This window comes from Mycteria americana, chromosome 17 (genome assembly GCF_035582795.1).
Source record: "Mycteria americana isolate JAX WOST 10 ecotype Jacksonville Zoo and Gardens chromosome 17, USCA_MyAme_1.0, whole genome shotgun sequence".
NCBI classification, from domain to species: domain Eukaryota; kingdom Metazoa; phylum Chordata; class Aves; order Ciconiiformes; family Ciconiidae; genus Mycteria; species Mycteria americana.
Window position 1 is genome coordinate 6,821,480 of NC_134381.1, and position 14,654 is coordinate 6,836,133.

The 14,654-nt window shown below is 47.2% G+C and overlaps 1 protein-coding gene across 3 annotated transcripts in view; it reads left to right on the forward strand.

Annotated features, from left to right (window-relative positions):
* Positions 1 to 14,654, forward strand: part of COL27A1 (collagen type XXVII alpha 1 chain) — a 165,348-nt gene that overhangs the window by 147,068 nt on the left and 3,626 nt on the right. The window contains exons 43-60 of one of the 3 annotated variants that reach the window (XM_075519862.1): positions 573 to 629; positions 788 to 841; positions 1,803 to 1,856; positions 3,260 to 3,313; positions 4,851 to 4,904; positions 4,981 to 5,088; positions 5,483 to 5,590; positions 7,065 to 7,172; positions 9,476 to 9,529; positions 10,124 to 10,186; positions 10,672 to 10,725; positions 11,457 to 11,492; positions 12,574 to 12,591; positions 12,983 to 13,018; positions 13,353 to 13,379; positions 13,622 to 13,687; positions 14,101 to 14,269; positions 14,441 to 14,550. In XM_075519862.1, coding sequence (XP_075375977.1) covers positions 573 to 629; positions 788 to 841; positions 1,803 to 1,856; positions 3,260 to 3,313; positions 4,851 to 4,904; positions 4,981 to 5,088; positions 5,483 to 5,590; positions 7,065 to 7,172; positions 9,476 to 9,529; positions 10,124 to 10,186; positions 10,672 to 10,725; positions 11,457 to 11,492; positions 12,574 to 12,591; positions 12,983 to 13,018; positions 13,353 to 13,379; positions 13,622 to 13,687; positions 14,101 to 14,269; positions 14,441 to 14,550 — 1,230 coding nt within the window. Of the gene's footprint in view, positions 1 to 572; positions 630 to 787; positions 842 to 1,802; positions 1,857 to 3,259; positions 3,314 to 4,850; positions 4,905 to 4,980; positions 5,089 to 5,482; positions 5,591 to 7,064; positions 7,173 to 9,475; positions 9,530 to 10,123; positions 10,187 to 10,671; positions 10,726 to 11,456; positions 11,493 to 12,573; positions 12,592 to 12,982; positions 13,019 to 13,352; positions 13,492 to 13,621; positions 13,688 to 14,100; positions 14,270 to 14,440; positions 14,551 to 14,654 lie in introns of those variants that run through there. The other 2 variants (XM_075519863.1, XR_012778234.1) reach the window with 2 other exon arrangements.

The following is a 14,654-nucleotide window of genomic DNA, read 5'->3' on the forward strand; positions in this document are numbered from 1 at the left end:
AGCTCTGAGCTCTTGCTGTGGAGCATCCCATCAGCGAGTGGAGCTGCTCACGCAGCGAGTGTGCAAGGGGCTGACCCTCTCACCTGATCAATTGTAAGACAAGCCCACAATGGTGGCACACAACCAGGGAGCCCATCCAGACCACCCTTGTTCCCATGACAGCCCAGGCAGCACTCAGTGAGGGTGGGGAAATGCTTGCTTAAAGAGTTTGGTTTGACTGTCAGCAATAAAATTCAGAGGCAGAGAACTATTTCCCATATTGTCGTAATTACGTGGTTCTTGCTTAGTTTAGGAATTTTTGAAAATAACCCTTTGCACCTGGAGGACGGTCAGACCAGACAGAAACAACCACCAAAGACACCAGGAAAGCAATGTGAAGAGTCAGCATACTCCAGGCTGTGAAACAAACAAACAACAAAAATTGCTTAGACTTTCTTTGGATGAAAAGTTAGTAAATTCAACAGAGGCTTTGACTTAGGAGCCCACGATATGGGAGGACTGGATCGGATCTGCACAGAAGCATCTGCCATATAATCTGCTGTCTATATTAATACTAGCATTTTTATTCACAGGGAGAACAAGGTGATGACGGGAAGGTAGAAGGCCCACAGGGACCACCTGGAGACAGAGTAAGACGTTACATCCCTTCTCTAATCAATCCTGGCCTGGTTTTTGCAGGTAGCTTAGTTAGGTTGCTTCCTTACTTGTAGAACATGCACAAGCCGTTGAGATATTGCAGATGACAGATTCTTTACATCCATCTTAAGTCTTTGTTGTGTTGTTGTAGGGCCCCGTTGGTGACAGAGGTGATCGAGGGGAGCCTGGAGACCCTGGTTATCCTGTAAGTCTTATTCCAAGTACATGTTTCAGAAATGTTTGTCTTGGGGCAGTGCTTCCAATCTGCATCAGCCCGCAGAAGGTCTACCCTTTGCCCAGTAGTGACGATTCATAACCCACTGTTTTCCCTTGTCAACCACTGCACATGGCTGTGTTTCAAACAAGGAGTAATTCAAATATCTTGACCTAAAGTGGTAAAAATGTTTCTGAAGGCAAATGTAGGTCCTGCAGGTCAGCATCTCACAATGCCATGCACCTTCCTGAGCACACTAGACTGAAAGAATGAGCGGGACCATCTCATCAGAGGTATTTGTGATTATCAAGGAAATACCCTGGGGAAGATGTGTACAGGAGAAGTCATGTCGATGCTGAACAAAATTCAAGACTCATGTGCCCATGGCTGCAGACTCTTTTGTGGGAAGATCTCTGTTAACTTGGAGGTTTGAAAGCTTCCAAAATCTTATCGGGATTTCTCTCAAAAGCAAGACCAGGGTTATGAATTATTCCCCTGTGCTTCTGATGCCCTCTTTGCAGGACATCTGCAGCTGATTGGTGTTGATCTGCCAAGGCTCTATGGACTAAGTCTTACCTCCATCCATAAGCAGCTGGTCAGAGCGACCCATTACAGCAATGTACAGAAGAGTTTAAATTCACCAGGGTAGCAGTGCTGCTGCCTTATCTTGTAGGACAGCAGTCTCCAACTGTTCGCTTACATTAGTGCTGTGTGTATTTAGGTACTTCTTTACTGCTTAGATGGTGATTAGCAATTCCTCTTAGCTATTTCTTTCCAATGCATATCCACGGGAGCATGCACGCTACCCGCAAGCTTCGACATTTCTGTATTAGCAGAATGCAGATATGTATCTCTTCTCCTGCCCCATACAACGTTACATCCATTTTTATTTCCCATTGCTAAAAAAGTACCCAAGAACAAACACATGTTCCCTCTCTGTTTTTTATTTAAGGGTCAAGAAGGGCTTGATGGAGAAAGAGGAAAACCTGGACAGCAAGGCTTACCTGTAAGAGATACTGCTTTATTGTAAGCTACCCAATGTCACATGCATGTGAAAAACAGAGGCAAAAAGGAAGGTAGGAAGGGCTGCAGTAAGGAATGTGAGGTGAGCTGTGAAATGCAATGTGTGCATTTCCATAAGCAAGGCCGATAGAATGGGCATTTGGAATGACATGTTGAGAGTAGTAAATGGGTGGATGGAACAGGAGACACTCCCAGAAGCCTGTCTCCAAAACTGTCTTTTCTGAACAATCCAAGAGGGACTAGAAATCTTAGGAGATGGGCAGTGGGAGATGACAACGACAGTGGAAGCGTCCACTTGGAAATGATACATTTGGCATGCTGCTGGTGAGAGCTGGTCCAGTGTGAGGTGAGGCCGTACTATTCTGCCTGCATGCTGTTTCCTCTCAAACCAGTGCATTTATGAAAGACGAAATTAAATCCAGATTTAAGGGAAGGACTTTTTATTCCCTTGCTATATACACCAGCATCTAATTTGTATATGTGACTATTGCAACTGTGAGTGCAGCAGCACATTAAATGCAGTTTGCATTGGGATATAAAGTTGAATCAATTCCCATTCTTTGTAGGGCTGCTGGGAAGAACAACAGATTCTATTTTGGGGTAAAATCTTAGTGCTCTGTCATATGGCCTAGAAATGGGTAGAGCTGCTGCATTCCCCCGTGGATGTAGTTTATTCTGAGGAGCTTTGGATTGTCTTTAGTAAAGAGCCATTAGAAACACATGGCTCAGAAACAAGCTGAGGAAGGAGAGCTCCGCAGGTGTGTCCTTACTTACCATTTCTTTGATATTAGTCCAGAAATTGCCCCTGACACAAATACACACAAAAACCCCCTGGATGGCCAGAAGAAAAGATGGAGACGTGTGATGGGGAAGAGACTAGTAAGAGAGTAGTGAAATACCCTCTCTGATTTACTCCTCCATAGGTAGCTCTCTAATATCTGACATCCAGGCCAAACCAAGGAAAGGGCTGCAGCATGCAAAAGGGAGGTAGTACCAACGCTAAAGACGTAGTCACTGTATAAACTGCTCGTTCTGCACGTAGCTTCTGCAGTACCTTTCTCAAAACAGGCTCCTTCCTGCCCACTTCTCAGCACTGTTTTCCAGGCACCATCTGGAATTTAGTGAATGATTTCCGCAAATACGAACACCACCCAAGTGAGGGGGTAGCATTGCTTCTTCTCCAATTGACACCCTGTAAAATGCTCTCTGGAGACAGTTCCTTGCTCCTTTTTCCCCAGGAGGCCTGTCTGAGCACAGGCTGTTCCCCTGAATTGTTTCCATACGGTCAACGTTGTTAGAGCACAAAAAAATGCTGTTCTTTGTACTTCATGCAAGATATTGCCAGAAGAGAATTTCAAGCAGATTTTTCTTGCTTGTGTTTTGTAGGGGGATCCTGGACCACCAGGCCAGCCAGGAGCAAAGGGATCCAAAGGTGATGTGGTAGGTTTCAGCAGGGTGGATTTATAGTGTCCCAAGTTTAAAGAAAATGTCTAATTAAGAGGACTCTCATGTTTTTCCCCAGCATGTGTGATTTGGCCTATGGTCTATGCCTTGAAAGACCGTGAAGAACCTAGTGGGAGGGCTTTAAACATGTATCTGAGTGTCCAAGCCCAATAGTACATTGGCTTTGTGGAGCTGGAGAAGATCAAGACAATTACAGCTCCAGCACGATGGGTGAATCTTGGGCAGGTCTTTGGTCATTGCCATGGGTTGTGTCTCTTTCCCATACCCCTGTTTGTGGTGTCTCCAGCCACAGCTGGCTTGTCTGAGCCAGGCAAGTGTCTCTCTCTTTCACTTGAACCATAAACTTTTCTGGCTTTAAACCTTCCAGATTTGGAGTCCATTTATCCATGCAGTAATGTTTCTTGGAAGAGCCCCTCTAATTTCTTGCCCTTACTGAGCAAGAAAACACAGCCCACATGGGTCCTTCAAGGTTCATTGGGGTACCTCATACCTACTCCTACTTCCACATCTGGCTATGACAGCTTGCTAATTATTCTCACAGATCGGGGAATTTATTTGCTAAAACATAAGTATGTGACCTCAATACTCAGCAAATTCCTGCTCCCTTTGGCAGATGTCAGGATTTTTAATCTGACCCTGCTGGGGTAATGCCAGAAGATAGTTTAACCTACAGTAGGTGTTCTTGGCAAAAAGCTTACCAGGCGATAAGATAAATAAACTCTACCCATCGATGGACAATCTGGAACTGCCTTTGGGTCTAATGAACAGCAGAGAAATCATCCCCAGGAGTATTTCTTTCATGTAGCTGGCCTGCCTGGTCCTCTGCAGATGGAGAAACAATGCACAGAAAATGCAGTGCTTCAATTTAAAAGTGCTTTAGTACATGACCTCACTAAGAGAGCCCTAGTGTAGGTGATGACGCTGAGTTTTCCATTCATTCTGCAGAAATTAATCCTTTTTACAGCTAATAAACCTCAGGAGTATTTCTTTTATGTCTTTATTCACAAAGCAGCATTGCAAATTTTAGATGCAAGATACCCTTTTCATTTCCATTAACTTACCAAAACAGAGGGAGCTACCTCACAGAGAAAAGCTCTTACTGAAAACCCTGCAGAAGACTTGCTGGGTCCTTGGTTCGGCACTGTGCTGTCAATGAACTGACAGAGGACGCAGGTTTTAAGCATCTTGTTCTAATGTTTGCCAGTGCACTGAGTCCTCCCTCGAGTTCATCCTGCTTTATTTGTCCTCATCTGCTCTGTATTAGGAAAAATGTAGGTCCTTGCCTTCTAGCTATTCATTCCTGCCCTAGAACTCTCAAGACATACGAAGAATCACTTGTAATAAAACCAAATAGCAGTTCATTCCCCAGTGTTGGAGCAACTGACTTTATAAATCTCCTTTTTATAAAACTTTTTCCAACCATTATCCAAAAGCACACCCTGAAGTCAGGCTCCCAAGTGGAGTTGTGCTAGAACTGCTGCAATTTTAGATGTCTGTCTTTTTTTACTTGTAGGGTCAAAAAGGAAAGCAAGGAGCACGGGGCAGTGCAGGGAGCAGAGGCTCACCGGTAGGTAAAAATACAGTTTTCTGCCCCAGCAAATGCTGTCCAGGAGCTCCATCACTAACACCTTTGTGATTTTTAGGGCATCCTTGGGCTACCAGGTCCTCGAGGAGTGGTGGGAAGGCAGGGTCAAGAGGGTGCCCCTGGAGTGGACGGAGTGCCTGGGAAGGATGGCGTGCCTGGGATGCTGGTGAGTTTGCAATTGTAACCTTATAGCATCAATAGCAAATGCAGCCTAGGAGCTGGAAAACTAAACGGTAGCACAGGAGAAATGGCTGTAGTCCAGCTGTAGATATTCCAGTTAACATGGACCCAGAGTGGATCATATGCTCCTCTTCATATCTCACATGCACATAGATGCAGCAGCTGCCTTCGCATGGCCAAGTCTGTAAATAAACCAGTGTTTCTAGCCTGAGAGACACTGGCATGCGCAGACTTCCATACACATCTCTGCAAATCCACCCATGCCCAGATGCGTGGTGCTTGCTGAGGGCAGAATCACACCACTGCCCTGTCCCCCCAGAAGCTGTGCAGAGGTGGAAAGAGCGTCTTGTTTCATAACCTCTTCTGGGTTTCTTTTCTAGGGAGAGCAGGGTGATGATGGGGAAGAAGGTGTGACAGGGATGTCAGGCAAAAGAGGGAACCCTGGCATACCGGGACTCCCCGGGGCACAGGGACCACCAGGATTCAAGGTGAGTTTCTGACTCCCGAAGGTACTGCTACGAGCAATCCAGTCAGTGAGCCCGTTGTCTCTAGAGCTTGGATTCTCCAAGGTCTAATAAAGTCTCAAATCCTGCTGCCATCTTTCACTTAGCTAGAGGCTCAGTAGATCTTTCTCCTCATCCATCCATCCATCCATCTTCATGATGTTCACAGCAGCTGAATGTCCCAGAGAGCTTTCCTCCTTTTTCAAAGTTCACTGAGCTCAGGAGCCTACAGATACACATACCCACACTGTGAACATTTAGCCTTCTTTCATTAGAAACCTTGCTAAAAAAACATGGCCTTGGAGAAGTTGCAAAGGAACTGCTACAGCCTGCCTGTAGGATGTCCAGGATGGAAGACTCCGTGGGAAATTTGGGTGTCCTCTAGCTGCTGCCCTGCAAGGCCTGAACTGCTGAGGGGAAATTTGTGCCCCTTGTGTTTTGGCATATATTTACGAGATTGGAATGGCTGGAACCAGTATGGGCTTGGACATCACTGTGGGTGGAAGCAGGGACAAGCCGCTTTAGTGACCTTGGTGCTTCTTCCTGGTCCAGGCAAGGCCACAGGATCTAAACTGGACCAACAGCAATTCAGCCGTTTGTAGAAAGACTCTGTAAATAGGAAGACTCCAGCTGGGTTTGGAGAGGCTGTCAGGTCTGATTTAAATTATGTCTCCCATAACACATCGCTCTTAAACTGTCACTTGCTGCCCTCCAGCTGCCTTGGGTAGAATAACAGGCTGTTACCAGAAATGACTGGAAGACCCTTGTCTCGTATGACAGGCTCATACCCTGGCTCCAGGGAAATTTATTGCCCCCTTTCCAGCTGCTCAACCATCCTAGGCTCTCACTGCCTTTGCTCCTCTCTCCCAGTTTGCCCCAGATCGAGTCGCTGGGGCTTGTGCTGCTCCTGGCACTTGGCAAGGGGAAGAGGTGGGGAGCAAAGTGTGGTGCTGGGTCTCAGAAGCCCCTCTCTTGTCCTCAAGTTGCAGAGTTGGTGCTGGGGAAAATGTTGGCTTTGCAGCCTCTGGACTGAAGTCCTCCAGCCTGAAGTCTTGGCATGTCTTCAACATTTTAGATGGATTAATCACCAATTGCTAGCCTGCTGGGGGGAAGAGATTATGAGAAACTGCAGGGCCGGACAGCCAACATACGGAAGTGCAAACAGAAGACATTTCGCCCCCTTGCTGTCCTTAGCCCCGATGCAGGCGGTACAGCTCTGCTGAAGCTCCTGCTCTGCCTGAAGCTCAGGAGGGGACGCAGCCATGCCCATCACTGCTCTCACACTGTGCATCCTGCAACAATCTGCCTTAGGAGACCTGAGGCATCTCCTGATGAAACCACATTCCTCATCCTCCTGATGAGCCACTCTTTTCCAGCTTTCCATCTATGGCTATTTCGGCTGAGTGTTGTTATATTTAGCTCCTGCCCTTTGGAATTACTTGAATTCTGTTATTTTTAGGGTGAAAGAGGATTGCCTGGACAGACCGGCCAAACAGGGAAGCGAGGATCATCAGGAGGAACGGGCCTTCCAGGGAGCCCTGGCGATCCGGGACCCAAAGGACAGCCGGTTAGTGATGAACGGAGCTGATCAGACCTGACTCCAAGCTGTCTCCTGCAGGAGAGGGTGCAGATCCGCAGGCTGGAATAGCAGGGTGAACCCTGGGAAGGTCTTTTACAGGGGAACCCATAACCAGCTTGTGCCTGAGTGCAGGAGCGTCGGCACAGCTCTCTCCAGCGTGCACACTTCCCGGCTCTTCACTGCTCGCTTGTGCACAGAGCTGTCTAATCGGCGCCTACATTCCCCAAGACAGCGTGACTGTTCACGTCATCCTCGTGCCGGTGGTTACGAGGCCGTGGTGCGTGCTGGCAGCCAGGCTGCAGAGCCATCTCAAACACCCCTCAGCAGTGTCTTTGATGAGAGCTGTTATGAGCGCGGCGCATGGAGCCTGTGGGAGGTGTTGAGCGTAGGAGGTGAACTATGCACTCCAAGCCATCCAAAAGGTGCAAAGGAGGGTCTGTAGCTCCGCTGGGACATGCAGGAGGTGCAGGAGCAGGCGTCACTGGTGCAGTTTTGAGGGCGGTGGAGCTGCGAGTTCAGAGCGCGCTGTGGGAGAAACACCGAGAGCCCTCAATCAAAGCAGAAGTTAAATTCCCACACCTGTCTCCAAGGCAGGCTCCTAATCCTTCCTGCTTTTATTTATTGTGCTGGTGGGATTGCCCAGTTTAGCACTGATGTGTCACACTTTATCAGCCTGAGGCTATATTGAGAATACTTGAGCTATTTAGATTGGGACCACCATCAGAGGATCTAGTTAGGCCACAGATGTAAAACTAACATGAGGAAAAGAGAGATTAGAACTAATACAAAACAAGGGACAAGATGAACCCAAACTACCTCAATTAAAATATACTTGTTTGTATATTTTATATAAAAACTTGTGATGGCAGTATTCAAGCTGAAAGATAGCAGCCAACAGCATAATAACAATATCATTTTGCTTCTTGTGTCCACAAGCGGCAGGTTCATTTCCCCAGTATTGCCATTGTCTACCTTGCTGCATAACTAGTGATCAGGTCCCCTTAGCTGAGATGACTCCATGGCATTTAAACCTTTCTGATGTCCCATTTACTTTTGCCCAAAATTCCTCTAGAAAGAGGGCTTGGTTGGTTGGTTCTCCTAATGCAGGAGAGACCTTAGTCCTCCATTAGTAGCAGTTTTCCTTTCCAGGATCCGTAAATGGGCAGTTAAATCAATTTGTATCCTTGGAAAGTTTCTTACGCTCCACGGAGTCCAACCAAAGCCCTTTCTTGCCAAGCAGTTCCTCACTGTCGTGGCAGGAAAAACTTCCTGACGGTGAGGTCTCTAGACTGACTCTGGAATAGCCTTGTAATAGAGGTGGTGGAAACCCCATCGCTTGAGTCATTTACAACTGGGCTGAACAAGACATTGTAAAACATCCCATAAAGTACAATCCAGCATGGGTCACACAGTCCTGCCGAGAGTCCAAACAAGCCTTTTCCATCTCTGATGTTCCTAAGACTGTAGATGAATCATCTGGTGTATGTTTCTGACCCATTTTTTTAAACGTTGAATCATTTCACATTTTGACATCTGAGAAGCCCAGAAATATCAAAGGACATACATCTCAAACGTGGTGAAATGAGGGTGTTTATACAAGGACACGCTACCCAGTGTGGTTTTTTTATTCTCAGAGTGCATGCTAAGTGCTAATACAAGCTTGATGGCCTTCCAAATATTTTATTATTATTTTTCTTAAGAAATTGAGCAAAAACCCCTGCAGGGTTGAATAGGGGATATGCACAGTTTTCCTGGGTTTGAATAGGAGGTTATGTTGTAGGAACATGCACTTTTTTGACAGCTTGAATGAGCATAGTTTGAAATTATCCTTTAATAGGTCAGTCCATTTGGTATTAGAAATAAAAGAAGAGCTTGTTTTAAAGGGCTTTGAGGCTGGTTTTTTTGCAGCATGAACTTCCAAGATCAATCTCAGAGTAGATGCTCTCCATCCTGCTTCTGCTGACTGTGGTCCAAGCTAGACAAGCATCTGCTAGAAATAGTGTAGGTATGCCTCCCATTCTGGGGGCAAAAAGGCTTAGTCTATGAGATCTCAGTACGCTACGAGTCTATGAAATCTTCTGGAGTTGCTTCTAGCCTGATGTTTGCGTAATTCCTCCTTCAGATTTCTTTCGTACTTCCTTCTGATCGGTCCTGCTTAGAGTGAAGAATACTAATGGATTTCTCTTTCTCTGAAGCTGCTGAACCCTTGGCATGTCTTCGAGTGACCAGTCATTCGATGTGAACTTACTGTTGCTCTTTGTTCTTGTATTTGTCTTGGTGCTTATTTGCAGGGAGACTTTGGCGAGGCAGGATTTCCAGGGATTGCGGGCATGTTTGGGCCAAAGGTAAGAGGCTGTCTTGTGACCAGTTGGCTTTCTAGTCTCTCTTTACTGGGGACAGACAATGCAATACTTGTTGCAAAGACTCTACTAGCAGCTCCGCGAAAACTAGTGAAATCGAATCGTCATTCCGACTTTTAGTTTATGCATCTTCATTTGTTAAATGAGTGTGCATTTGCATATGCTTTGTTGGAGCTTATTCCTGTTAAAATGGGTAGATGGTAGAGAGGAAAGGGCTGTCCTACAGGCCCCGGAGCTGTTACCCACCCCGAACATCTTTCAGACACTTGTATTTCCAGCATCAGTCATCAGTCTGTACGTGAGACACTGATATGCATTCCTAATGTTGACAGCCTTGATTTGAAATTTAGACTCATTTTATCAGGATATAATTTTCCTGGTGAAGGGGGACCGGTTTGTTTTCTGTAGAAAGTAAAGGGCTTGCAAAACAGGAGTGGGAAAAGAATTTTTTAAAAATTGGACCTTCCCCTTCCCATATACAAGAGGCAGCACCTCTGTCCTTGCAGCAGAGCTGTAAGCAAGGGCATAAACATGGAGGATGTTTATTAAGGGGACCTGGCGTCTCATTTTTGCTTGCAGGGCCCCCCAGGAGACCTTGGTTTCAAAGGCATTCAGGGACCACGTGGGCCGCCTGGTCTCATGGTGAGTGGTTTTTCAGTTTGTTTGGTTTGGGAGGATTTTCTTCCTTCCTCCGTCCTCTATTTCTGTGAGGCTACAGGGTGCTATAAGGAGCACAGCGCACTGTTCACCGCGTGCCTGGCAGACAAGCCACGGCCACGGTACCACCTCTGAGCCACCCGAACACATCTGGAGGTAACCACGTGTGCACAGGTCGCTTCTGCCTTGGAGACAGTCATGCTGCTGTGACCGCTGCACAGACCACTCCAGCTACACTGAAATCTATTTCCAGAATTTCTGAGGTTTTACATGGGTTGTGACAACCGTACTGTGCCGGCTTGTGTCTTTGGACTTGCATTTTGAAACAGTTTTTAATTTCAGCTACAGCGAATACCACGATCATGTTGCTGAAAAGCGGCAAAGAGATTCAGTGTCTTTCCTGAGTCTGCCGGGGTAAAAGCGACCGTCGGTTCCCATGTGATGGTTCACGTGTATCTTTTCTTTTCTAGGGAAAAGAAGGAATTATTGGTCCTCTTGGCATTCAGGGTCCCACGGGAAGCCCAGTAAGTATCTGCTTTTTTTTCTGCCTGTACTTTTTAGAAGAGCGTAGTGTTTGAGATCCGAGATGCTTGAGGCCAGCATAAGTAAAGCCCAAGTCCTGCTATAAAGAGGGAAACAAAATGGTCTTTAAGATGAGCAGCTTGAGAGAAGTGCAGGTTTAGTCGCTGGCTGCATATATAGCTGCAGGAAGATTATTAGCTTAAAAGTGAGGAGCAACTCTACCTAAGTGCAAGTTTTTCAATAGATTGGCTCAGTCTAGAAGACAAGAATGTTACTGCAGTTTTTCAAAAGCAAGCTGCCAGATTTTCCAAAGAACTTGGCCTGGGGGGAAGCAAAAACACACAGAAAAAAAAAAAATGATAAATGAAAACTGGGAACAGCTTGATTCTGGGAAGTGTTGAAAAGCCCTGCCTGCCCCAAAACACCAAAGGTGCTGAACACAGACTAAAGTTCAGGTCAGTGCTTCATGAAAATATGAGGGTGAAGTTACTCAGAGTTCGGTACAGAGGCTGCCACTGGCAGAGATGAAAACCAGTAAGATGAACTCAGATATTACCGAAACGTCCAGTAATGGCTATTTTTTTTACCTCGGGATGGGTGGGCCAGTACGACAACCTGAGCTGATTTGTTTAGAGATGGACTTGGGTCCTTGCAAGCAGCTTCTGGGTGGCAACACGTCCAGGCAGTGCAGCTTGCTAACAGTCACTGACAGCCACCTCGTGTGCTTTAACAGGGGCCCAAGGGAGACAAAGGCAGCCGCGGAGAAATGGTAAGTGTGGTCCGCACCCCTGGGTGCATCCTGCCGTTCAGAGGGTCCCTCTCTTTGAGCAACCGAGAGGCACGCTGGGCTCTGCTGCACCCGCTTGGGCTCCGGCTCAGTGTGGTGGCATCAGGCTCCCACGAGGGCAAGACGTACACATCTATACGTGTGCACGCACACGTACGTGCACACACATCTGCGTGTGCGCGTATACACCCGCTCTGCTGTTAAAATTCCCATTTACTTAACCCAATTACACGGCAAAAGCTCACACTTTACAGCTGACCGTGGTGTCTCCAGGAACAAACCACAGTGAATGGCAGCTCAAAAAGCCACAGGCTGTCCCGGCCAGGGGCACGCGGCCTCTCTAAGTAGCAGCGTTGCCCAGGTGCAGCCCCCACAGCTGGGGACCAGTGCCCGGGCACCTTCTTGCCTTCTGCTCTTCCTCTGGTCCCCTTCTTGCGGGGGCTCTGATGGACTTTTACACCTTCTCATAGCTCCTTGGTGTTCTCACCATACAGGGGATGTATGGGGTATACTGGATACATGTTGTTCATCCTCGTTACCCATAACATGGGTCCCCCTGCTCTCCAGGTTGCTTCCTTTAGCGACATGGGGTTGTTCCTGCATGCAGGGGCTTGGTCCAGGCATCCGAGCCCAGCAAACGTGGCTGTGTGGCTAGTGCAGAAGGCTGCTTCATGCCTTCTTCAAATGAGACCTCTTACAAGCAAATGCCCGACAGATACCCAAAATCCCAGTCCACATTTCTAACAAGCCAGGGTTCTGCCTCTGTTTCTTCTTGCTCACCATCTTCCAGCTCCGTGGGCACAGCAGAGGACAACGTGCTGGTGGGGACTGAGCCCCAGAGCGAGCATTTGCTAGTGTCAGGGCCGTCAGCATCCTTAGCTGCCATTGCCAGGCACCGTTGGGCCCCTGTTTGCACTGTCCTTCCAGTGCAGCACCCAGCCCTTACGCAAGCACCTTGGGAACAGCACATGGCTGTACAGGGAGATTTTGGTTTATTAATGAGCATCTTCTGACAGCATCTTCCTTTTTTTTTTTTTTTTTTTCCCCTTTTATTTTCCTGCAGGGTCTGCAAGGTCCAAGGGTAAGTATTTGGAATCACTTTTTCTGACTAATATCTTGTAATCAAATGAAACAGTTGCTTTTAGCAAATATAAAGCTGCAGGGTGGGTAATTGTGCGCACAGGGAACGTGATAAGTACCTGGGGATATGGCATTAGTGATAGTTAAGGAGCTAGGGGCTGGGAACAAGGCTGCAGTAGGAATGGACCAGGTGCAGACAGATGCACCCAGAGTTGGGAGATGGAGGAAATGGGGCCCCCTCCTGTCTCCTGAAGGGTTTGAGGGAGAAGATGCTGTAAAATGTCAAAAATCGGGAGGATTTCAGCAGGGAACAGATTCATGCTGGTGACAACCATGAGAAATGGAAATACAAACTGGAGACATTTCACTAACTGATGCCACTCTGTCTTTAGGGTCCTCCAGGCCCACGAGGACACCCTGGCCCTCCGGTACGTCTATGTGGAAAGAGTTCAAAGACATTATTGAAACAAGCTAAAATTATTGCCATGATACTCTCCAGAGGGACTGTTCACTCACTGGAAATTATAGCTTAGCCCCATTCCTCGTATGCAAAAATGTGTGTGTGAATGGACTAGTGTTTCTTGTGCTTTAGTCCAAACCATCTCCAAGTATTTTATAGAGACAGCATTGTTGCCTCTCTCACTCGTCTGCATTGAGGGACTCCAGGGGAAAGAGGATTTCAGAAGGACATGAATCAATATCTTTGCAATGGTGACTGCCCATCTTTCTGGCTGATGCCCCTTTTTTTGCTTTGATTTCTAGGGACCGCCAGGAATTCCAGCCTCATTTGTAAGTTGCTGTTTTCTGTACGTTTGTTAATGATGATAATAAGTCATGCAGAGCCAAGGTGCTGATGGGACATCCAGAAAGAGCTGCTGGGACCCTGGAGACACACACTCAGGTCCAGCAAGAGATGCTGTGTTAGCAAAACACTGCTTGAATCGCAGCCCTAGACCGAGAAGCATTTGCTTGCATCAGGGCACGTTCAGCTTCTAACAATCTCAGTTACCATCTTTTTCACCCCACACTAGCAACAAGACGGCTTTGGGGCAGCTTTCCGGACACTAATCGACTCGAACACCGCGCTCAAGACAGAGGTACGAGGGTACTTTTGAACTCACTGGTCTTTGCTGGAGCTGTAGGCTGGGAACGGTCACAGCGTCGCACGTTCTTTCTGTGTGCCTAAAGTTTATATACGCAAAGCTCTGGTTTGTCTGCTATTCTCGTGGAATAACTGGGGTTTATGCATGCAAAGATCCAGCTAAAGGATGTGGTTCTGTTGTGTTACTCGTTTTTGAAGCTTCAGACCTCATGACATTGCCATCATGACTTTGTGAGCGCTTCAGAGGTGTCCCATTCGGGACAGTGCAAGGGCTGTAGCTCACTGGATCCCAGCCAGCACAGCCTGTCTTTGACCCACTGATTTTTCCCAAAGATAAAGCAGAAACCCTTGTGGTTACAGCACCTGGTGCCCCCAGGCACACCTGACTTTGCCTCCTTTTCTCTCCAGGGTTACCAACATCCAGACCTTCTCATGCTGGACCACGGAGGGGAGATCTTTAAGACTCTACACTACCTCAGCAACCTCATTCAGAGCATCAAAAGACCCCTGGGAACCAAGGAAAACCCTGCACGCATCTGTCGAGACCTCATGAACTGTGAACAGAAGATGAACGATGGTAGGAAGCCCTGAGTGTGCAAAGGCTGCATCCTCCCATTAGGGCCATTTCACATGGCCCAAACAGGTCTCCTTCCCTGGGACCAGTAATGCAGAAATCAAAATTTTCCTTTTCTCATTCACAAAAAAGTTTAAGTGTCCTTGTTAATCCACAAATCCTCTCTTTCTTCAGGTACCTACTGGATTGACCCAAACCTTGGCTGTTCCTCGGACACCATACAGGTCATCTGTAACTTCACCAACGGTGGGCAGACGTGTCTCAGCCCCGTCACTGTCTCCAAGGTACACACAGCTCAACCCCAGCACGGCATTTCCCATACTACTGTTACGAAATATTTACCTAGGGGTGTGTTGGCCCGGGACACTGGACAGTGACCACTATGGCA